The sequence below is a fragment of the Solenopsis invicta genome, chromosome 6, assembly GCF_016802725.1.
Source record: "Solenopsis invicta isolate M01_SB chromosome 6, UNIL_Sinv_3.0, whole genome shotgun sequence".
Classification (NCBI taxonomy): Eukaryota; Metazoa; Arthropoda; class Insecta; order Hymenoptera; family Formicidae; genus Solenopsis; species Solenopsis invicta.
Genome location: NC_052669.1, coordinates 16,619,515 through 16,642,927, shown reverse-complemented (window position 1 = coordinate 16,642,927; position 23,413 = coordinate 16,619,515). Strand labels below are relative to the sequence as shown.

The 23,413-nt window shown below is 41.2% G+C and overlaps 1 protein-coding gene across 2 annotated transcripts; it reads left to right on the top strand.

Annotated features, from left to right (window-relative positions):
* The first annotated feature begins 16,105 nt into the window (after positions 1-16,105).
* Positions 16,106-22,930, top strand: LOC105196833 (matrix metalloproteinase-2). Of its 2 annotated transcripts, none has more exons than XM_039450984.1 (2): positions 16,106-22,282; positions 22,341-22,930. In XM_039450984.1, the coding sequence occupies exon 1, from the start codon at positions 20,262-20,264 to the stop codon at positions 21,852-21,854; it is 1,593 nt and encodes a 530-aa protein (XP_039306918.1). In that variant the 5' UTR covers positions 16,106-20,261; the 3' UTR covers positions 21,855-22,282; positions 22,341-22,930. Both variants share the same exon structure in this region, with proteins under 2 accessions (XP_039306918.1, XP_039306919.1).
* The last annotated feature ends 483 nt before the right edge of the window (positions 22,931-23,413 follow it).

Genomic DNA, 23,413 nt, shown 5'->3' with positions numbered 1-23,413 from the left:
AATTGAAACCTTGATGCTTACTGTAACTGAATTTTTAATTTTAACACTTTTACAATGCCGAAATAATGAACAAAAAAAACGGACTAAAAAATAACTGCGAAACTGCACGCGGCGCATCGACAAGATGAAAAGTGAATAATATTACTAAGCGAAGGACCTTATTGCTGGCAAGCGAGTGGGAGAGCGCCTTGCGCAGGACTATGAGCCTTGCTCATCGAGCGGAGAACGTAATTGGTTGGATTCACAAATATTAGGAGTATAAATAAGTTTCCGTCGTTTCACAAAAAATGGCGCCACTAGTAAGTTATGGTTAAAATTGTCTGTTGTAAAACGTTATATAAGGTTGGACATCTGGCAACAACATAACCTTAAAATATTAGCGATTTTGTATCAGCATCATATATCTCTTTCGTGCGAAAATGTCGAGTTTTGAGCCGAATAAGCGTCATTTGCGGGAGCTTTTGATTTACTTTTTTAATTTGAAGAAATCTGCAACCTAGGCGCATCGATTGCTTGTAGAAGCATATGGTGAGGCTGCCTTAAGTGAGAGAAGTTGCCGTGAGTGGTTTCACAAGTTTAAGAACGGTGAATTTGACGTCGAAGGCAAAATACGTAGCAGAAGACGGAAAGTGTACGAAGACGCGGAATTGGAAACATTATTAGATGAAGATTCATGCCAAACGCAAGAAGCACTTGTACTTGCATTAAGAGTGACTCAACCAGCAATTTCACATCGCTTAAAATTATTGGGAATGATTTAAAAACAAGGAAACTGGGTTCCATATGAACTGAAACCGAGAAACGTTGAACGCCGATTTTTCAAGTGTGAAATGCTGCTTGCCAGGCATAAACAAAAGGGTTTTTTTGCATCGTATAGTCACTGGTGATGAAATATGGATCCACTACGATAACCCAAAGAAAAAGAAATCATGGGGACCACCTGGCCAAGCTTCAACATCGACAGCCAAGCCGAACATTCATGGAAAAAAGCTCATGTTGTGTATTTGGTGGGATCAACTTGGTGTCGTGTATTATGAGTTGCTCAAACCGAATGAAACCATTACTGGGGCTCTCTACCGAACACAATTGATGAGATTGAGCCGAGTACTCAAGGAAAAACGTGCCTACTACTACTCCAGACACGACAAAGTTATTCTTCTGCATGATAATGCTCGTCCACATGTTGCGGCGCCGGTCAAAACCTACCTGGAAACACTCAATTGGGAAGTTTTACCCCACCCGCCGTATTCACCAGACATTGCTCCTTCTGATTACTACCTGTTTCGATCGATGGCGCATGGCCTGTCTGAGCAATACTTCACATCATATGAAGATACAAAAAATTGGGTCGATTTGGGGATAGCTTCAAAAGATGAAGCATTCTTCCGACGCGGTATTCGTATGCTGCCAGAAAGATGGGAAAAAGTAGTGGCTACCGATGGACAATATTTCGAATAAAACATTAGGTACCGTTCTTTCACAATAAATGCCCAATTTTTGATAAGAAACGGCAGAAACTTATTTATACTCCTAATATTACTGTACAGAAAAAAATTAATGTCAATTCAACAATTCATTGTTTCATATATATGCAACAATATAAAATCTTCTTAGAAAAATTTATGATCTTAAACAGACATAATTTGCTTAGATAAAAAAAATTTTTCTCTTTGTGTAAGTGCTGTATTGCCGTGATAACATAATTTTAATTTATTATTAAAAGTCGTAATTCTATTTACATTATTTTTTAAACAAATCTTCGTATCCAAGTAAATTTCATTATGCAATTAAAAATTACAATAGCGCGCGACCAACCGTGGTATCCCGTATACTTCTTGCATAGGCGCAAGGGACACCATTTCTGGCAGTTCCTCAAGCACCTCAGGCACCGATTCGTGTCTTCTCTCTCGATCCAGCGTCGAGCGAGGAAGAGACGGTATCGAAACGCCCCCCCCCCCTACTTTCTGATGGCACCCCGACCTCCGCCGCGCTGCTATAAAACACGTAAGTGCGCGCCTCGCGTAGTTCGCGTGTGTGCGGCAGCCGAGCGTCAGCGCGGAGGGACATTATTTCTGCCAGTGCGTGTACACCCAAGGACTTTGATTCTATCCATGGGGAAATTTTTTAAACTGAGAAGACGCTATCTTTCTACATAGTTACAGTTCATGATTAACGTACCGACCAATAAGCTCTAATCGTTTCATTAATCATGAATTGCGAGTATATAGAAAGTGGTGACTTTTCAGTTTGGAAAATTTCCCCATGGACAGAATTAAAGTCCTTGGGTGTACACCCTGGAATTTGATTCTGTCCATGGGGAAATTTTCCAAACTAAGAAGTCGCTATTTTTCTATATATTTACAGTTTATAATTAACGTGACGACCAATAAGCTCTAGTCGTTACATTAATCATAAACTGCGAGTATGTAGAAAGTGGTGACTTCTCAGTTTAGAAAATTTTCTCATGGACAGAATCAAATTCCATGGGTGTACATAGTTTTAGAGGAACATATAGAAGGTTCCCGCTCTATGTCGCCAACATTATACAAAAATACACTACACCTACAAGGAGATGCTACAAATTGTAAAACACTGAATCAGATGAGCCATTGAACTATACTCAAACTGGAATGGGCATTGCCATATTACGTCCGTAAGCGAAAAACGTAAAGGCCGCGACACAGGCTTTTGCGCAGCTGCATAACCGTATGCATAAGGAATTTGATCGGTCCGTTAGCACATAAGGAAATGGACCAATCAATTTCTTTATGCAACTATGCAAAAGCCTGTGTCGCCGCCTTAATAAAAATAACATGATGCGAGGGGCCACCACTCTTTTTCTAAGCGTTCTCTGAGCATGCGTCAGCATTCACCTTACATTCCTGCTCATTAAATTTCTTCAATTAAATTTCTTCTTTGTTTTCATGTTGATACAGCATGTAACGGAATTCGTAGAAACAAGGAAGAAATTAACTTTTACAAAAAGTGTTAAATATAAAGGAAAAATATACACTTTTGGAATGTTGAGTAATATTATATTTAGTAACTATACTTGTATAAATTCTGAAAAAAATTGTAAAAGAACTGTTGTGTGAAAAATTGCAAATTTTTTTTGGTCTTCAAGAGTTAACTTATTATTTCTTGAGTTTAAAATTTGTAACAACCCGTTTTTCTTGATTAGATATCGCGCATGGACGTAGCTCGTCGGGAATTCCAGGGCACGATCCGGGTTAAGAGAGAAGTAGACTCGTGATTGTGACGTGTAAGATATGTACAGGTTTTATTTTAATAAGCACACGGACGAAATACAAGTGCCTTAATACTACTATTTACAAAGGTTACGCGAACGTCACCGCTGATACGTCGTCGGCCGTATCGCGCGGGGGTGACGGTTACCTCGGTAGCGGAGGTTGCAAATACCGGTGGGCACCGGCTCCGGCGCGCGGATCGTCGTCGGCGCGGTTGCCGCTATTCGCGCGGCAGATGCGTTGTTTACGTTGTCGGCGTCTTTTCGGTGCGTCGGGCAGCCTCGTGTTTTTCGGCCTTGCGAGGTCGCGTGCACGGTTTTCGCGGTCGGCAGAGCGGTAGTGGTGCGCGGGGCGGTGCTCTGCTGAGCGTCCCTTTAAATTTGCGGCTTGTATATCGCTCGTAGGCCGGATGCGACGGCTACGTCGAGTACGCTCGACGGAGGCAAAGACGCTTTACCCCGTTTGTTCTGTAGCCGCCGCGGTAGGATCGGATCGGTTTCGAGGAAAGCCGGTCGGGCAAGTACGCTTGCCTGAGCCCAAGACGCTTGAGCCCTAGCTTCGGCAAGGAGAGACAGGTGCGAGTGTGGTAGTCGCCGAGAACGCTCGGCAGAGGCCAAGACACTTGACCCCAGGGCTACCTTGGGAGACTTTTTCGGAGACCGGTCGGCGGAATAGCGGTTCCGAACAGTCGGCGGAGAAGAAGCGCAGCATCTCGCTGCTCCGGCGCTTTTATACCCGCATTTCGAGACGTCGGGAACGCTCGGTGGCGGTTCGGTTCGTGTCGGAGCCAGCGTCCCCGCCGCTCGAGATCGGTTGCGTGATGGGCGGACGGAGGCGAGCGAGCACGTCGCTAGCGCGTGCCGGTTTGGGCCGGTGCGCGTGCGCGGCGCGATCATCGACGCGCGGATGCCTCGCTGCTCGCATTGGCGCGTTTGGAGTCGTTTATCGGCGCGTAGCGCCTCGTTTGACGCTCGGCGGATGTTCGGCCGGCGTCTTGCGGACGATGACCGGTCCGTCGGGGGGGTCGCGCGGAGGCGGTTTGTTACAAATTTAATAAATTTATTATTATTATTAGGTGCGCAACTAAGTTCCTGCTGTTTGTCAATAGATGACTTCAGCAGTAAGTGCTGGTCGATTTAGACATATCCAAAACCGGCTGGTCCGAGCCCGTCGGCGGGCGATCAAGGAATGGCGAGACCACCTTGTCGAAAACCCGCCGACAGTGGGCACCCGGGTTCTGGAGGCCGTCCTCCCCCACCTGGAGGAGTGGGTGGACCGCCCATGGCGGTTTTTCGTACCGTATGACGCAGGTGCTTACCGGACATGGTTGTTTTGGTGAGTACCTGTGTCGAATTGGGAAAGAGCTGACAACGCATTGCCACCACTGCGAGGCGGAAATGGACTCTGCGCAGCACACGCTGGAGCATTGCCCAGCGTGGAACGAGCTGCGCAGAGTTCTGAAGGACAAAATCGGGGAAGACCTCTCAGTAGGTGTCTAAGATGCGTCTAAGAACGCGGGGGGAAAAGCGGTGGAGAAGAGTGCGGGGGGCGATCGTAGCGCCTGCCGTAAGCGGAGGGCGAGGGGGGCGAGATGGAGGGGGCGCCAAAATGTATGTTCGTTTCAGCACACTGCGTATGAGCGCTGGTGAGCGGGGGGGAGTGATGGGGGAGCGTGAACGTATATTCCTTTCAGCTCAGTGCGTATGTGTGAGAACGTATGTGTGATGACGCAGGTTTTGAATATTGTGCTTTCTAACGCACTGTAGCCGGGGATAGGAGATGACCTTGGCTGCCACGCGGCATGACGTGTGATCTGCGGTTAACCGCATCGACGCTTCTTGCATTTTGATAAGTGTAAGATACAGTTTTTATTGCGATGCGCTTCCTGCATTTTGATAATTGTGAGATGCAGTGTTTTTTATCGTGATGTAGTATTTTATTTTAACGAGTTTAGGTGCGGCCCGATTTACGATGGCGCGACTACTATTTTTGTATTTGCATTGATTTAGGTGCGGTTTGATTCATGATGGCGCGACTACTATTGCGTATTTGTCTAGCATTTATAATTATTTGTTTAGCACGTTTGTTGTATAACAACAATGTTATTGAAAAAGTGCATCGATTTGGGTGTGGCTTGATTAATGAAGGCGCGATTATTATTGTGTATTTGTCTAGTGTTTATAAGCATTCGTTTGCGACGTGCGTTGTATAACGATAATGTTTTTTTCCGAGAAAAGCTTATCGCGGTTTATACGTAATTTGTAGTAGAGATCGGTGAGTATTTATATGAGTCAGTAAGGCGTTTCCTCTTTGGATTAAAAAAAACGATTGTCTCTTTGCGAAATGATAATGCGCTCGCGTCAATTTGGCGGTGAGTGTTTATAAGAGAGGTTGTGCGGGTTTTTATTGTCAGTAGAGAGGGACGAGCATTGTGAGTAATAACCAGAGATGTCGTGGTCAGTGTTAGAGAATGTGTAATAAAAAGAAGAAAGATGATGTTAGTAAAGTGGCGGATTTAGGATTGCCACCGCTGACAGATGAGCAAATTGAGGAATGTTTGCAGCTTCTTGAACAGTTGCGGAGTAAGATATTTGGTTTAATTGTGCTTGATGCGTTGGAATCAGCTTGTATGGAGTGTATTGCTACCCTTGAAGCTGAAATGGAGAAGACTCGATGTCATAAAGAATAAAAAAATGACCGAGGTAATTGGTAGTTCGAGCAGCAGTATTGATTTGTATTGTAACGAGATTTCATTATCGAGTGTACCGTGTGATATTGCGCTTGTGCCAAAGGAAGACAAACGATGGAATTTGGCGACAAATCATATTCGGAGGGAGTATGGGGTTGTGTGGCCACGAGAAGTGTTATGGATAAGAACGACGATGGCCATAAGTCAAAGGGGGTTTTCCTATAAACGCGCAGCGTATGCTAGTTGGAAGAAACAGAGGTATTCAAGAGTGAAAAGGTCTGCTCGCGGTTGTGATGTGATGAATTGTATTAGTTTTATGATTCCCACTGATAGTGCTGGTTGTACATTGTGGATCACGAGGAGATTTAGCGTAAAAAACATGGATGACATCGAACGTGATCTTGTAGATTGTGCGTCGAGGGTGAATGACGCGGAGGCGGCACGTGCGTGGGAACAACGTTGTAATGAGTATATAGAAACATTGCGGAATATATGCCGTGGTGATGGACGCGGTCGCTTTACAATTTCATTTGTTGCGACTGTAAATTCTGTGCTTGCTCGATTAACACGTTTGGAAAATCTTAAGGACACTGTCCGTCAACGTGTTTTTACAGTCGGTGCTAGTAGTGGATTGATCACAGACTATTCGTGGATAGAGATAGAAACAGCGTTTAAAAATCGTGTATTGACTGGTGTAATAGTAAACAAAAAGTATATTGAGCCTCAACGATTTCTCACGGATATACGTAAGCTGGTTCTTGATCGAGTTCGCGAACGTATGAGTATACATGGATGTTTAAAAGTAAATACTATGTTTAATGGAGAATTTACTAATAGAAAGAACAGAATGGAAGTGAAAACTATTGTTACCAAGAACTGTCAATTGTTACCTAAGTCTGATTTGCACGAATGGTACGGTATACATGTAATTGATGCCATTTTAACGGGCATAGATGATTTTCAAGAGAGTGAGAGCGGATGGATGTTGTTGAGGATATTGAATTTAACTGTGAACGTTAATAAATGCAATCCCATGCATGCAGGTTGTTGGATAGAGATACCGACATTTCTAAAACATAAGCGAGCTGTAATAAACATAAAGTCTATGGATAATGCCTGTTTTGAGTGGGCGGTAGTTGCCGCTTTGTATCCCGTTGAAAAGAATTCTGAAAGAGTATCGAAATATCCTCTTTATGCTACAGTGTTGAAGCTAGATGGTATTGAGTTTCCAATGACTTTGAAGCAAATCAAAAGATTTGAGTGTTTGAATGATATTTCTATTAATGTGTTTACTACTCACGTGCGAAAAGACGGAACGATAGCTTATTTACCTTTACGTCTCACTGAGGATAAGCAGGAGAAGCATGTTAATTTGTTGTATGTGACAGATACGAGATGTGATCGTAACAATGCACATTTTGTATGGATAAAAGATTTGTCACGATTGGTTGGATCACAATTGTCAAAAAGTCATCGTAAAAAATATATATGTGATAGGTATGTGTTATTTCATGTATAGTTGTATGTAAAAGACATGCTGCTGGTTAATGAGTAATAGTATTTTTGGTTTCAGATGTTTGCATTATTTTTCTACGAGCGATAAATTGCAACACCATGTCATTGATTGTGGCAAGTTGAACGAGTGTGCTGTTCTTCTTCCGAAGGATGACGACAAATGGCTGTATTTTTGTAATCACGATAATCAGGAGCGGCTTCCGTTTGTGGTTTATGCCGATTTGGAATGTATACTGGAAAAAAGGAAGAAGAAGGATGATAATGATGCAGGGTGTAGCGAGGAGTGCGATGATGATTGCGATGAGAACGGCGATGATGAGGATGATATTGCTTCGGTTAGGAGTGCTTATCAATGTCATAAACCGTTTAGTATAGGATATTATGTAAGTAGTGAACGCCCGGAGTTATCGGTATACAGAGCATATCGTGGCGAAGAGTGTGTGTCGTGGTTTGTTAAAGAGTTGTACAAATTGGCGCATTGCTCAAAAAAGTTATTTGTCTCGAATGTAAAAATGCCACCGTTTACGCCCGAGGATTGGTATGTGTTTTGGAATGCGACTTACTGTCATATATGTAAAAAACGTTTTGAAAAGGGAGATAAACGCGTGCGTGATCATTGCCATTTGACTGGGAGTTATAGGGGACCGGCTCATGCAAGATGCAATTTGAATTATAAAGAGTCCTATGTTATTCCAATTTTTTTCCATAATTTGACTGGATATGATGCGCATTTTATTGTTAAAGATGTAGCGAATATTTTTGAGGGTCAAGTTGAGTTGTTGCCGCTGACTAAGGAAAAATATATATCATTTACGAAGAATGTAAAAGATACTGGTTCCAATAGATGGGGAACAAATAATATAAAATTACGATTTGTTGATTCGTTTAAATTTCTCAGTGCTAGTTTAGAAAAATTGACGTCATATCTCGATAAAAGTAAATTGAGAATAACACGCTCTCAATTTCTGCATTTAAGTGCGATCGATTTTGATTTGCTTACGTGTAAAGGTGTATTTCCATATGAGTATGTTGATAGTTTTAATCGGTTGATGGAAACGTATTTACCGTTGCATCAATCATTTTAAAGTTCGTTGACTCGCGAGATCATATCTGAAAGTGATTATCGTCATGCGTTAGATGTGTGGCAACGTTTTAACATTCGTACTATTGGCGAGTATAGTGATTTGTATCTCAAGACTGATGTATTGCTTTTAGCTGAGGTATTTGAGAATTTTCGCGAGACTTGTTTGGATAGTTACGGATTGGATCCAGCTCATTATTACACATTACCGGGCTATACGTGGGATGCCATGCTAAAATATACTGGTATACGATTTGAATTGCTGACTGATATTGATATGTTGTTATTTGTGGAACGTGGTGTGCCTGGAGGATTGAGTCAGTGTTGGAACAGGTATGCAAAAGTTAATAACAAATATGCGCCGATGTATGAACCAAATTTACCGTCAACGTATCTAATGTATTACGATATAAATAATCTTTACGGATGGGCGATGAGTGAACCTTTACCGTATACTAATTTTAAATGGATTGATGTTGATCGGTTTAAGCTAGAATCAGTGACTCGCGAATCGGATGTTGGATACATTCTCGAGGTCGATCTTGGGTATCCGGAAGAAATTCACGACAGTCACAAGGATCTTCCGTTTTGCCCAACGCGAGAAAAGCCTCCTGGTAGGAAGGTTGATAAACTTCTTGCTACTCTTCACGACAAAGAGCGTTACGTAATTCATTACCGTAATTTACAGCAATGTTTAGAGCACGGTATGGTATTGAAAAAGATCTATCGAATTTTAGGATTTCGTCAGTCAACGTGGTTGCGTGGATATATTGATCTTAATACGGTATTGAGAACTCGTGCGGTTAATGATTTTGAAAGAAATTTGTACAAATTGATGAATAATGCGGTGTTTGGGAAAACAATGGAAAATGTGCGTAATCATGTTGGTGTTCGTCTTGTTACTCGTTGGGATGGGCGATTTGGTGCAGAGGCGTTGATATCAAAACCCAATTTCCATAGTAGAAGTGTATTTTCCGAGGACTTAATGGCTGTTGAGTTACGGAGGCTTGAAGTGAAAATGTATAAACCAATATATGTAGGAATGTGTATTTTAGATATATCTAAGATACGTCTATACGAATTTCACTATAATTATATGTTGTCTACTTATGCTGATAAATCTAAACTTATGTATACTGATACGGATAGTTTGTTATACCATGTGGAGTGTGACGATATCTATGAAAACATGAAACGTGATATCGCGAGGTTTGATACAAGCGATTACCCTCGAGGTAATGTGTATGGAATGCCACGCGTTAATGAAAAGGTGCCCGGGTTGATGAAAGACGAAAATGCTGGTTCGATCATAAGTGAATTTGTGGGATTAAGAGAAAAGATGTATGCTTTGCGAGTAATTGGCAAAAATGATACGAAAAAAATTAAGGGTGTTAAGAAAAATATAGTTGCAAAGTGTATAACTTTCGAGGATTATGTGCGGTGTTTGAATGATGCTGAAGAAGTGACGCGAGATCAAACGTGTATACGGTCTGCGTTGCACGAGGTGTACACGGTGCAAGAATCGAAATTAGCTTTAAGTCCATATGATGATAAGCGATATGTTATTTCTGGTTCTACAGCTACTCTACCGTGGGGACATTATAAAATAATGGGATAATTCGTTTTGTGTGCTGTAGTAATAGTATGAGATTATGAGTTTGTATAATTATTTTTTTAATTCGTTGTTTTCTTTAGTTTTCTATATGTAGTGTATTAATACACGGTGAAGGTGCACCACGCAAAGCCTGTATTGAATACATTGTTTGAGATTACGATACTGAATTATATATTGCTCCGTGTCATGTGATGTTGTGAGAAGTTTCGTTTGTTCGTCTTTCTGGTGAACGATGAGTAAGCAAAACTTCTCATGACGTTATATGATACGGGGCGATGTGTAATTCAGTATCATAATTCTAAGCAATGTATTTAATACAGGTTTTGCGTGTGTTGCACGAGGTGTATATGGTGTCGCAGGGAAATTGCAAAATAGTGGGATATTATGTTTGGTTTTATGTTTTTTTATTTTGTACTGTATTTACAACGTATTATAATACATTGTTTTTATTCACCCAAGAATTGTGTGTTTTATCCAATCCTAACCATTTCACAAAGACTTGATCTCCCTTTTTTCGCAGAATTTTCTCAACGAGATACACATCGGGATTGGAAACTCGTAGTAATTCCTGTTCGTAGAATCCTCCTGCGATCGGTTCTTCTCGGTAATCTTTGAGCAGATATGTTACAGGGTTTGTATGTTGTACCTTGGCAATGCGAAAGATTTCAGTGGACCAATTAGGTGTATAGCCCTTTTCGAATATCGTTTTAAACTTGCTTACGCGTACCGGATTGTTTGTCTTGAATTTTGCTGGAGCGGCGATATTCGTGCGATTGTATACAAGCGATATGAGTTTTTCAGCGTTTTTGGGGGTTACGTCTACCGGACGCATGCCGATTGTTCTATGTTTGCGATGATTGTACTTTGATATCAGATCTGGGAGTGCGTCGATCCAACGATAAGATCCATTAAGTGTAAAATATTTCCACATATCGTTTTTCAGTGTGCGGTTGAATCGTTCTACTACAGAGGCTTTCATTACCGAGTATGTTGAATAATGATTGATATTGCGAGTGTTTACAAGTTTCTGAACTATGGAATTGTAAAATTCTTTACCGTTATCTGTTTGTAAATTTTTAGGATAACGTTTGTTTTCGTGAAAGATTTTGGAAAATGCTGCAGCTGTTTCGTTTCCATTTTTGTTCTTCAGCGGAATTGCCCATGCGTACTTGCTTAGTACATCGATAACAGTTAAAATATAATTGTGACCGTTGTTGTGTTGCGCGTAGGGACACATTTCGACCACGTCAGCTTGCCATAAATCATCAAAGCCGCGCATTACGATACGGCGACGTGGAAACTTTCGTCGAGCTGGTGCGTGCAATTCTTTCACAAGCGTTTGTTTTTCGATGCTCATTGCTACTGTGCGGTGGTGGTGTATCACATTTTATTTACAGTGCGTAAGGTTATTCTGTTTTGTGTTCGAGTTTGAGAAGTCGTTTCGATATCACTCATCATATTTTTTGTGAGATCGAACGATGCAAGCGACGTTTCTCTTAGTAAGGATTTCTCTGCTTTTGTATCAATTTTTCTTCTTACATCGACAATCATGTCTTTGGTAGTCATTTTATTTTTTAATTCTCTAATAGCGTTCCGTTGTTTCGTATCATTGTCTTTTAATTCGTTTACCACAATCACGAATTTTTCGATATCAATTGATACTGTGTCTGTTAGTTGATTCAACGAGTCCTTCGTTGCTCTTGTTTCCACTAAGTTTTTGACGTCGTTTCGAGTTTCCAATGCGAGGCGACTTGTTTTGTCAAGTAGATCTTTGGAAGCTTTTGTACTCGATAGTTCCGTGATTGCGTTATGATGTTGTGCGATTAGAAGAGTAATATCTTCGTGAGTTTTCGTTGCTAGAAGCTGGCTGGTTTCGTATTTATCTGTTAAGTCGAGTAATTTTGAGGAGATGCCAACGATGTTAGTCTTATTTTCGGTGTTTTGTTTTTCTAGAGTGTTTGCGCGCATCAAAATCTGTGCGTTGAAATCATCGAGTCGTTTTATCGATTCTTTCATATTGATCTGCGATGATGTTATGTTTTTCGATAATTCATCGATATTGATATGTAACTCTGACGACGTTTTTTTCGTGTTCTCGCTCAATTGTTGCGTTTTGTTTCGCAGATCTTCAAATGCGCTTTCAACGTCATTGTTTGTGGTTGTAATTGATTGGTGAAATTTTTTTTGTAGATCTGTGAGTGCGTTTTCAACGTAATTCTTGTTTGTGACGTCGGTATCGAGTTCCGGTGTACCTACGCGCCGGATTCTTCGCTCCTTTGCGTTGTAATACTCTCCGTGTAATGTGAGCGTATTGTTGCGCACGTAGTTTCGCAATCCGTCAATTGCCGATCGTGATCTCTCGAGTTTTAATTCGTTGCTGATCCTTTCTGTGGACGGTATGCCGAACTTGTTTACGGACATCGTAACACTGTTGTCGGAATTTCTGTTACAATTCAATTTATAATTAACCCTGCCTCGCAAAGTTCCTTGATTATCGATAATATTTCATTGTCGTGAGCATGATTGCCAGCTCGATTGGATGAATCGAGTAATCGAAGACGATCTACTAATTCATTTGGATCGTCCCAATGAACGTATTCTATTTTGTCGTTGGTTACTTTCATCGCCGATGGTATGCCTGTACCCCGTTTTTTCTCACCACTCACGAGTGGTACAATGATGTGTTTATATTTGTATCCTTTATTGCCCATGATAGGCATAAGAGCATCGTGACTGCGCCTATACGCGTTCGTTGCTAATAAAATGCTCTTGTACGTTTGTTGATCGAGTTCAGTGTAAATTGCGTCGGGAAATCGTTTGAAAATTAATTCGTATAAACCGGGTGTACCTTTGTATTTTACGGTGTCGATGATCATTGAGTCATCAGGATTAACGTCGAATCGTTTGTCACCGAGCATCGTTCCATTCTCACCAAGATACACTCCGTATACGTGATCGATTTCGCTCTTTTTATCACCGCTCAATAATGATCCTACATATTTTTGACCTAATTTGCCCAATTGACTGTGTAGCATTTCGAAACCTTGCTGAGTACCTAATGTTCGCCTAACGGATGTTCCTAATGACGGTATGGATGAACCTGTTGTTTCAAAAATTTCTTCCCTTTGTTCTTTTTCTCTTTCGTTTTCTTCTTCTTCATCTTCTCGTGTATCGGACGATTTAAATTTTCTTGATTCCAATGGTGTAGAACTGATTGTTGGTGCATCCACAAGTGAAGTGTTCATATGTTTTGCTCGTTTCGTAGGACGTTTTAACGCAAATGTGTAATCAGCGTCGTGATTGGTATTATCGTCTTCTGTTTTAATACTGGTGTCGTGTTCAGATATACTATTTTGCTCGGTGTGCCGTGCGATTCATTTTAACGGTTCTACGATTAGTTTGAATCGTTTCTCCAATGCGACCTCCTCTTCTATTGTGCCAGTTTTCAATGCTCTGTGTTACGAATTGTAGCCCGCGTTTTAGCGATTTTTTTCGCTGTTCTCTCTTTTTTTGCGATATTTTTCACGTCGTTCATTTTACCTGTATGTTGTTGATGTAATGTTCGAAATTTACTGATCGTTCTACAATATGGCAAATTCGTTAAACCCCCGCCTGTATCTACCGTTACTTATTGCGCTATCTTTGTCTATTACTGTGAAACCGTATTTGCGTTGCCAACATGCGTTACATAATTCACGAAATTGTTCGTATGACATATCGGTATTCACATGGTCGTTGTAAATGTGTTTTAAATTCATGCTATCTTGTTTGAACAAAATCAAGAAATTTGCATTGTCGCGTATCAGATGTTTTGGAATTTTAGCATATGTCTGACAGAGATAGAAACAATCGATGTTTGAATGTCGTCCCATCGCGAAGTATTCCCTGATAATGTTTTGTTTGTCGCATGCTACGTCATCAAAGACAAATATCGAATTAGGAAGCGCCTCGTTTGGTGGTATGACGTCACGATTGTTGGAAAATGCGTGATAACCTATATCGTTCACAGGTTCGAATAATTCCTCGAGATAACGATATTTTGGTTGTTGCAACGATTTGGAATACACATAAATATTCTCGAAACGCACGCCGTATGGACTTTCGAGTAGGCTTATAAACACATTTGTTTTGCCGCAATTGGACGGGCCACAGATAATGCAGCGTATCGTATTTGGTAGAAGAAATCCATGCCTGCGTGTTTCTCCAATTGCGTCGTCGGAAATCAGTCGTTTTATGATCAAGATTCGACACACCGATTCGTTGCGACTGCTGTAGAAACCCCATCATACTGCATGCGCGTGCGCAAGTAATGACAAAATCGTTCTCCTACTTATACCTTCTTTTGCGTGAGAAAAAAGTTATTCGTGCAGTGATCACGATCTTGACGGAAAAACGCGACATTCTTGATTTGACTGTCGAACAATTACGTCATATTTCTAAAGCTATTTTGCTGGGTGAATTTAACGATTACGTGGAACGTATTTGGGATAAATTACCTGAACATTTGCAAAACGATACCGAGGTGCAGGATTATCGTGTATGTTTGAAACATTACAATCGCCCGTGGCAACGGACGCATATAGATGGTCCTCCACCAATTGTTAAAAATTGCGTCGAATGTATCTCGAGACGCAAAACAATGTAAGTGGTGCCGGTTTATTGAATAAGGCGATAAACGCGCTTCCGTTCGAGCTTCATTTACCAGGATATCAATTTTGCGGGCCCGGCACTCGTCTAGCGAAGAGATTAGCGCGTGGTGATCGAGGTATTAACCCATTAGATTCGGCGTGTCGCGAACACGATATCGCGTATTCGCGAAGCAGCGATCTTGCTGATCGTCACGTTGCCGATCGAGCGCTCGCGGAAAAGGCGCGTGAACGAATTACAGCGAGGAACGCGAAATTTGGCAAGAGAGAGCTGCCGCAACCGCTATATGGACTGCAAAAACAAAATTAGGTATGGGCCTAAAAAGACGTGGAAGGAGAACGAAAAAGAAAAGAATACTTTTTATGGCTAAACGTGGAGGCATTCTACCGTTTTTACCGTTGTTGGAGGCACTCGGTGCTCTGGCAGGCGGAGCGGCTAGTGTGGCAAAAGCTGTACGAGGTGTGTTCAAAAAGTATCGCGAATTTTGAATTTTCGCGGGTTACGTATATTCGAATTTCGATCTTTTTGTGGCGTTATGTTGGTACTCATGTCTCTCACTTATGCCGACAAGCTCGGCCATTTGGAATGTTCACTTAATTGTTGACAGCTGCTTTGCTTGCACGTGTTTTGGATCGTCTTCGATTTTTACCTATTCAAAAAAATGGATCAAAGAACCTGTATCAAATTTTGTGTGAAAAACGAAATTAAGTGCGCGGATGCATTCCGAATGTTGACTGTGGCATACGGAGAAGCTACCTTGGACCGAAGCAACGTTTATCGGTGGTACAAAATGTTCTCAGAAGGCCGAGAAGATGTGAACGACGAAGAGCGTGCCGGACGCCCGAGCACTTCAACAACAGACGAAAAAATTAATGAAGTGGAGAAAATGGTATTGGCCAATCGTCGAATCACCGTTAGAGAAGTTGCTGAGGACCTAAACATATCGATTGGCTCGTGCCATTCGATTTTTATCAATGATTTGGGCATGAGACGGGTCGCCGCGAAATTCGTACCAAACGCCCCAGCTCACACATCGTTGCTTGTGCGCGACTTTTTGGCCAAAAACAACACACTAATGATGCCGCAGCCACCGTATTCCCCAGATCTGGCCCCCTGTGACTTTTTCTTGTTCCCTAAACTGAAGAGGCCCATGAAAGGACGACGTTACGCTACGCTTGACGAGATAAAGACGGCATCGAAGGAGGAGCTGAACAAGATAAAAAAAAATGATTTTTTGAAGTGCTTCGAAGATTGGAAAAACCGTTGGCACAAGTGTATAATATCTCATGGGGATTACTTTGAAGGGGACAAAATAGATATTCATGAATAAATAAATAATTTTTGAAAAAACACAAAATTTGCGATACTTTTTGAACACACCTCGTAAATGCTAATAAAGCATCGCGACAACAACTCAAGGAAATGCAGCGTCATAATCGCGCTTTGGAGGGGCGTGGTTTACATTTGTCTCCGTAGAAACGTGGTAGCGGTGTTAAGAGAAAAAGCGGAAAAAAAACGTCGTGGACGAAAACATTGAAGATGCTCGAATTGCCGCGCTCTGGTATCACGACGAATGAGCAGTTGTATCGCTCGGCGTATCGATTGCATATTCCGTTTTTCAGAGGCGTATTTATGCGCGATGCGCTTCCGACAAAGCCGCGTCGCACTGAGAGTGGAATCGTAAACCTTGATGACTCGACAGGGCCGAGCACCCATTGGGTTGCTTATGCAAAGAGAGGAAATATTGCGATTTACTTCGATGGTTTCGGCAATCTTTGGCCGCCGAAAGAACTCGAGCGATATTTGGGGAATGATATAAATTTACTGTACAATCGACATTCGTATCAGACGTTTGATCAGAGCATTTGTGGACAATTGTGTTTACAGTTTCTTTGGGAGATCGATTCAAAAAAGAAAGTTTATCGGTTTTCGTCATGTCGTTGACTCTCACGCTAATTGGAAGAAGCAGCGTCCTTTCGGCGAGTTACTTTCTCGCTTTGGATCTCAACGATGGCGAGTACGAGTTGGGACTTGCGAATTTTGAAACGTATAATACAATACCAAATATTAATTCTACGAACAATAAGTTTTACTTTGATGATAAAACGATAACGATTCCCGAAGGATCATACGAATTACCAGCTATAAACAGATTTTTGAGAGCTGCCATATTTCGCGAGCAACGAATAAGTAGCCGCGACGAAAGATATTCTGATGTAATTGCTGATGATATCGGTTACCTTTTTGATTACGAGGATGACAATGATAAAAAGGGTGAACGTTCAATAATTATTCGCGCCAACGACAATACTATGAAAAGTGAGATACGATGTGCCTTTCAAGTCGATTTTACCCAACCGGAGAATATCGGTTCGTTATTGGGTTTTTCATCTCGCATATTACAACCGAACAAATGGTACGCTTCTGATGAACCAGTAAATATCATGAATGTAAATATTATTTGCGTAGAATGTAATATTACTACAGGCGCGTATAGCAATGATAAGCCGGTGCATACGATTCACGAATTTGCGACGAACGTTCCACCGGGATATAAATTGTCGATCACACCGGCTCAAATCATTTATCTCCCCGTCATTGCGCGGAGTGTCACCGATATTACGTTGCGTGTAGTCGATCAGAACGGACGATCGATCGATTTTCGCGGTGAGGAGGTAACGATTCGACTTCACTTACGACGAAAATGATAGATATGTTCGCATGCGAATGATGCTCATTCTGAACGAGTTTCACGCAAAGGAAAGTGCATCGCAAACGTATTATCCGGAAAGAGACGGGAATAACATCGTAAGGACGAGAGGAAGAAGACGTGAATTGACGACAGCAAATGTTGCGTTTTTACGATCGCTTGGTTTCGTTGTGAGAAAAGAATATGGCCCAGGATATTCTAAGTATCGGAGGTGAGCCCGTCTTCGACGATCGTATTGTTAAAATCGAAACTCACACTTACAATCCGTATGCAAACATCACTTTTGGATATAGCGATGAGATACGCATACCGATATAGCAGCAGGATTTATATACTCTACCATGTGAGAGTTTTCTGTACGTCGAGGGAAAGTTTTCGCTAAAACAGATTAACACGCCGTCAACATCGAAAGATAAGGATAGTTCGACAATGACGCCAATGAGAAGAGTTAATAATTGTGTAGCGTTTATGTTCGATGAGATTCGATATGAACTCGATGGCGTAGAGATTGATAGAAATAGAAACGTAGGCATAACGAGCACAATGAAAAATTATGTATCGCTAACAGATGATCGAAGCAGAACATGGAAAAACGCGGGATGGGACATCGCGATGCAACGGACTGCGGGGGAATTCAGCTATTGTGTACCTCTCAATGTTCTTCTAGGATTTTGCGAGGATTACAAACGTCTGATTATTAATACGCGTCACGAATTTATTCTTATACGCGCACGCAATGACGCTAATTGCATAATTGCAAATATTTCCTCAGACGAACAGGTACTAACTCTATTAAGAGTACAATGGAAGATGCCACACGTGATGTTGAACGATGTTAACAAATTGGCGCTTTTACGAACATCGGAGAGTGGTCGATATCTTAGCATGGGCTTTCGATCTTGGGACTTGTACGAGTTTCCGCTATTACAGAGCACTACCAAACATTCGTGGGCTGTAAAAACTGCTACACAATTGGAAAAACCGCGATATATAATTTTCACGTTGCAAACAGGAAGACGAAATATTTTTGCGGAAGACGTTTCTAAATTCGATCATTGTAAACTTACCAATGTAAAATTATATTTAAATTCTGAATTTTATCCTTACGACGAATTTAGATTATGATAATCATAAGTACGCTATATTGTACGATATGTACACAAAATTTAGAAAAGTTTATTATGGATGTAATCGCGAACCTCTTTTGTCTTTCGTAGATTTTTTGGACAATGGCCCTCTTGTGGTTATTGATTGTTCGAGGCAAAACGAATCGGTAAAAAGCGCCACTGTAGATGTTCGCATTGAATTTGAGTGTAAAGAAAATATTCCGGAAAATACTACGGCTTATTGTCTTATTATTCATGATAGAGTGGTGCAATATAATCCTCTAACGAATGTAGTACGCAAAATCGTGTAGTGAATATTAAAACCGCAAACCTCGATAGAGATAACATCAATGCTACTACTACTGTTACGCAACGTATCATCGCCGATCTATAAAAAACCCATTCGCTTCTACAAAAAATCAGACACAATCAGACAGTTGTTACAGTTCGCATCTATCGTTTGTTTTTTTCATCTTTTTTAACAACAAAAATGGCACGCACTCGTGAATTGAGTGACGTACCAATTTTTGTCGACTTACAAGGATTTATCATGGGCGACATTTTTCGAGTCAAGGAGGTAGCTGTTTTGCGACGGGGCGACGAACTTACACATTATGTATTTCGTGCGCCATTAGCATGGAATCTTCTGACGAAGGATGAAAAACAACAAGCAAATTGGTTAACGGCTCATCACCATCATTTGCATTGGAAGGATGGTGATATTGAGTTTCGACAAGCAAAAAAACTAATTAGATGCGTTGTGCTTGACGGACTATTTGATGGTAAGGATGACGAAATCATCATATACGTTAAAGGGCTTCAAAAAAAGACGTGGCTGCAACAGTATCTTGACGAGGATCACGAGTGCAGAATAGACAGTATCGAGGTTGATTTCGAGGATATTGAGAGACTTAGGGATTTGAAAGCATCGAGATCGTTCCACTGCAGACGTCATGTTAAAAATTGTGCTATGGATAATGTTATTAAATTGTACAAATGGTGGTCGCAACGCGCGAGGAATCTATTTCCACCATCAATTCCACATTCACCAAGAGATAAAAAGAAGAGAAATAAGAGAGAGACTCGAGATCTCGATATTGATGAATTTTGCGACGATGACGATGATGACGGCGGCGGTAATGGTGACATTATTGAGGATGACGAAAGTATCGATAACGATGCTGACCGCAAACGAGGACGCAATGGAAGACTTTCGGCGCCTTTTACTTCTTCCGACGCTAATAACTTAACAGAAATACGTTCTCTGGCACTATAATAACAGAGTGATAACGAGGATGATGCTGATGACGACCACAACCGCGATAAGAAGTTTTTAACCGCCTTTTGTTCTCTTTGATAAACTTACGCGATTCAATGCTTTAATTATACGCTACCGTTAGCGCAGTATTACTAACAAGATTGTATTATCTTTCATAAAGCTACTAATATACATAATTATACGTTTTCGCATTATTGCGCAATTCTCTTATGATAAATAAAAAAAAGTTATTTTACAATCGGTATCTTTTTTTGCCGACATTCCCTCCCTCCTCTTTCAGAGTTTGTATCACATCCTTATAAGTAGCCGAAATCACAGCTTGATCAGTTTAGTAGTCTTCTAGTTGCGAATACGCTCTCAAACTGTTCGAGATGCATGTCACGCTCATTTTTGTCGTTGCCATTATATTTGCTATTAAGCCAGAGAATTGTGTGACTCAGGATGTCGATGTGATATTGTATCTTTACAAATATGGCTATCTTGACGATAATAATACGCAACTTTCGATGGATAATTCGAGTGTAACTCATGCACTTGCGCTTTTTCAAGAATATTATCAATTGTCTGGTGACAGTATTTTGAATAACGTGACATTAGATGTGATGCGTCGACCGCGATGCGGTAATCGGGATATTCCACACTACAAACAAAATAGGCAAACGCCAAAGTGGACAAAAACGCATTTAACGTGGAATTTTCAATTTGCCGATAAATTAACTTTGACAATGGCTGAACAGGCATTTTCTTTGTGGGTAGCAAAGACACCGTTAACTTTCGAGCGTAAAATACTGGGGCCCGATATTATGATATCGTACGAGGCGAGTAGACACACGATGTCGGATTTATTCAACGCTCAAATCTGCAGAGAAGTATTTGACGGAAAAGGTGGAGTTGTTGCACACGCGATACCTATGGGTTTCTCTACCAATGGACCTATCGCTGCTGCTGACATTTACGTTGATAACGCAGAACAATGGTTTATACAATTGAAAAAAAATCCTCCGAATACAATGCATTTGCTTCGCGTGCTCGCACATGAGATCAGTCACGCTCTAGGATTAGAGCACAGCACCTGTAAGGATGCAGTAATGTATGCTTATGGTTCTAGTCTAGAGCCGTATCCCGTGGAATTGTCTATTGATGACACACTAGCTATTCAGAATTTATACGGAGCCAAGAACAATGAGGTTGTGAATGAAATAGCTACGACGACTACGACGATAAAACCCACTGAACAAATTCCCGAATACTTAAATATATGTGATGCGCCGTATATAGATAATATGTTGTTATTAGAGAATAAAATGTTTATTACGTACAAACAATATGCATGGTCAATGGATATAGAGGATAAAAAATATAGCAAATCAATCGTATTGGCAGATTATATGACTTTTCTTCCCAAAAATGTCTCCATAACGGCGGCGTATCAAAGAGCCTCAGGTGATATTGTATTATTTGTGAGAAATAAAATTTTCTTACTTGAGTATCCCAGTTTTACCCTGAAATCTGGTTGGCCAAAAAATATCACGAATATAGGCTTATCCTCGGACGCGGAAATCATTACCGTAATAAATACTAACAAGGGAAGAACTTATATTATTTTTAATGAAAACAACGTAGCCGAGATAAATGAATGCACTATGAGCGTAGTTAAATATTTTGCATTGCAAACGATATTTCCTGGGATTTCAATCACTGTCCAATCGGCTTTTCGCTATGTCGACGGTCATATTTATTTTTTCGATAAGAAACATTTTTATAAATTTAACGAATTCACAAAAACCGTTGTAATGGCTGGTAGATTTAATTTAATGCTGTTCGGTGTCGAATGTCCGAAAAATGGAATAATACAACAGTTACGCGATTTTCTAAATCGACTTATTGAAGATAATTCCTCGCCAAAAAAAAAACCACCTATAATGATAAAGAATGAGAAATGTATGATAAAGAATGAGAAATGAATTTTTTTTTTATTTTTTTATACATGGGAAAATCCTCATGGATACCTCCTCCTTCCCGAGGTGGAAGGAGGGGTTATGTCGGACTCTTACCGGCTAAAACCCCATGATAGTACTACGTTTTTTAGTTTTAGCAGTACCCCGTCTAGTTTTTTAGACAAATCTACTGTAACTTGCAATCCTTCGTTAGTATATGTATAACGATCCAGCTAGCAACATCGTACAAGGATGTATTCGCTCCCAAGTGAAGAACATATTTGTGTCGACTATGAAAATGAAGGCTCGCAAAAGAAGAAGCGAACGTTCAGCGCCAAAAATGTTGACAACATTCCTTCGGAGCAGGAGAGCAGCGAGAATCGAAACGCAAAGAGAAGAAGAAATGATAACGATACGGAACAGGAAAGTGGCAGCGATGAGATCAGAAAAATTACGTATGTAGATTCAAACTTTCTCTACGTTGTGAAAAAATACATTGCTTTTTTCTTTCAGACGTTCCTTCGGATATTAGAGAGAAGATACCTCCTAACAAAAACAGGGTATAAATATATAGACATTGGCATTGTCGTGAACACCCCATTCGCCCGATACGTGGAAGGCTTTAGTCGATCAAAAACGCCTTGTGATGTCACACCTACACTCGAGCAACGACGATGAGTCACAATCTCAATCCCGAATGTATATTGGAAACTTTACATTGCGATTTGGTAAATTGAATAATGTTCCACTGCTACGAATTGAGACACCGACAGCCCGTCTAGCATTATCTAAAAGTACCGTCTATAACATGTTTAATTTGGAACATTGCGTAAACCGCTTGATTTATTCGCTGACCGCAATAACTGCGAACGTTGATGCGAAATTATCGCGATTTCTCTCGATCGCGTCTACTGTTTCCGATCATGCTAATATTTCGAAAGCTATTCGCGAATATGAATCTTATGATAAAAACGACATTGTTGAATGTGAGTTGCTAGCTTTATACTTTGGTTCTTTTTATGACAATTGAAACAGTGAAAGAAATAAATGTATTCAAAAACAAAGAAAAAACTATTATAAATTATTGTACTATGAAATAATAAAGAGAAACTTGTAACAAAACGCCCCTCCACCTCGCGCGCACTGCCACTCCGCTCCGTCCACCCGAGCAATACACCGACAGAACGCCACGTGCACGCACCGAGCTAACCTGCCGTCGCGATCACGCGGCAGCACGCGCGCCGCCCGTGGCGTTCGGCAACGCTCCCACTACGGGCCAGCCGACCGAACGCACGGATTGGTCCGCCCAACCGTGCGTTCGGATATATAAGCCGGCAGTGGGAACGCCGAGACAGATCTTCCCGGTCCGCCGAATCCGACAGGTCGAGTATCCTCGACCGCACTCCGACTCCCAAGAGGACGAGAATACTCGCCTCATCCTGACTACCCTCGACGAGCATCCTCGTCGTTCCGGCTAGCCGAGTATCCTCGGCTAATCCTGTCATACCGAATACCGTACACAGCCAATCACGGCGAGCATCCTCGCCGTGTTCCGTAGCCGAGTATCCTCGGCGAATCACCGCCCA

Bases quoted from the DNA above. Each gene is read 5' to 3' on its own strand.
- LOC105196833 (XM_039450984.1), top strand. From the start codon at position 20,262: ATGCATGTCACGCTCATTTTTGTCGTTGCCATTATATTTGCTATTAAG.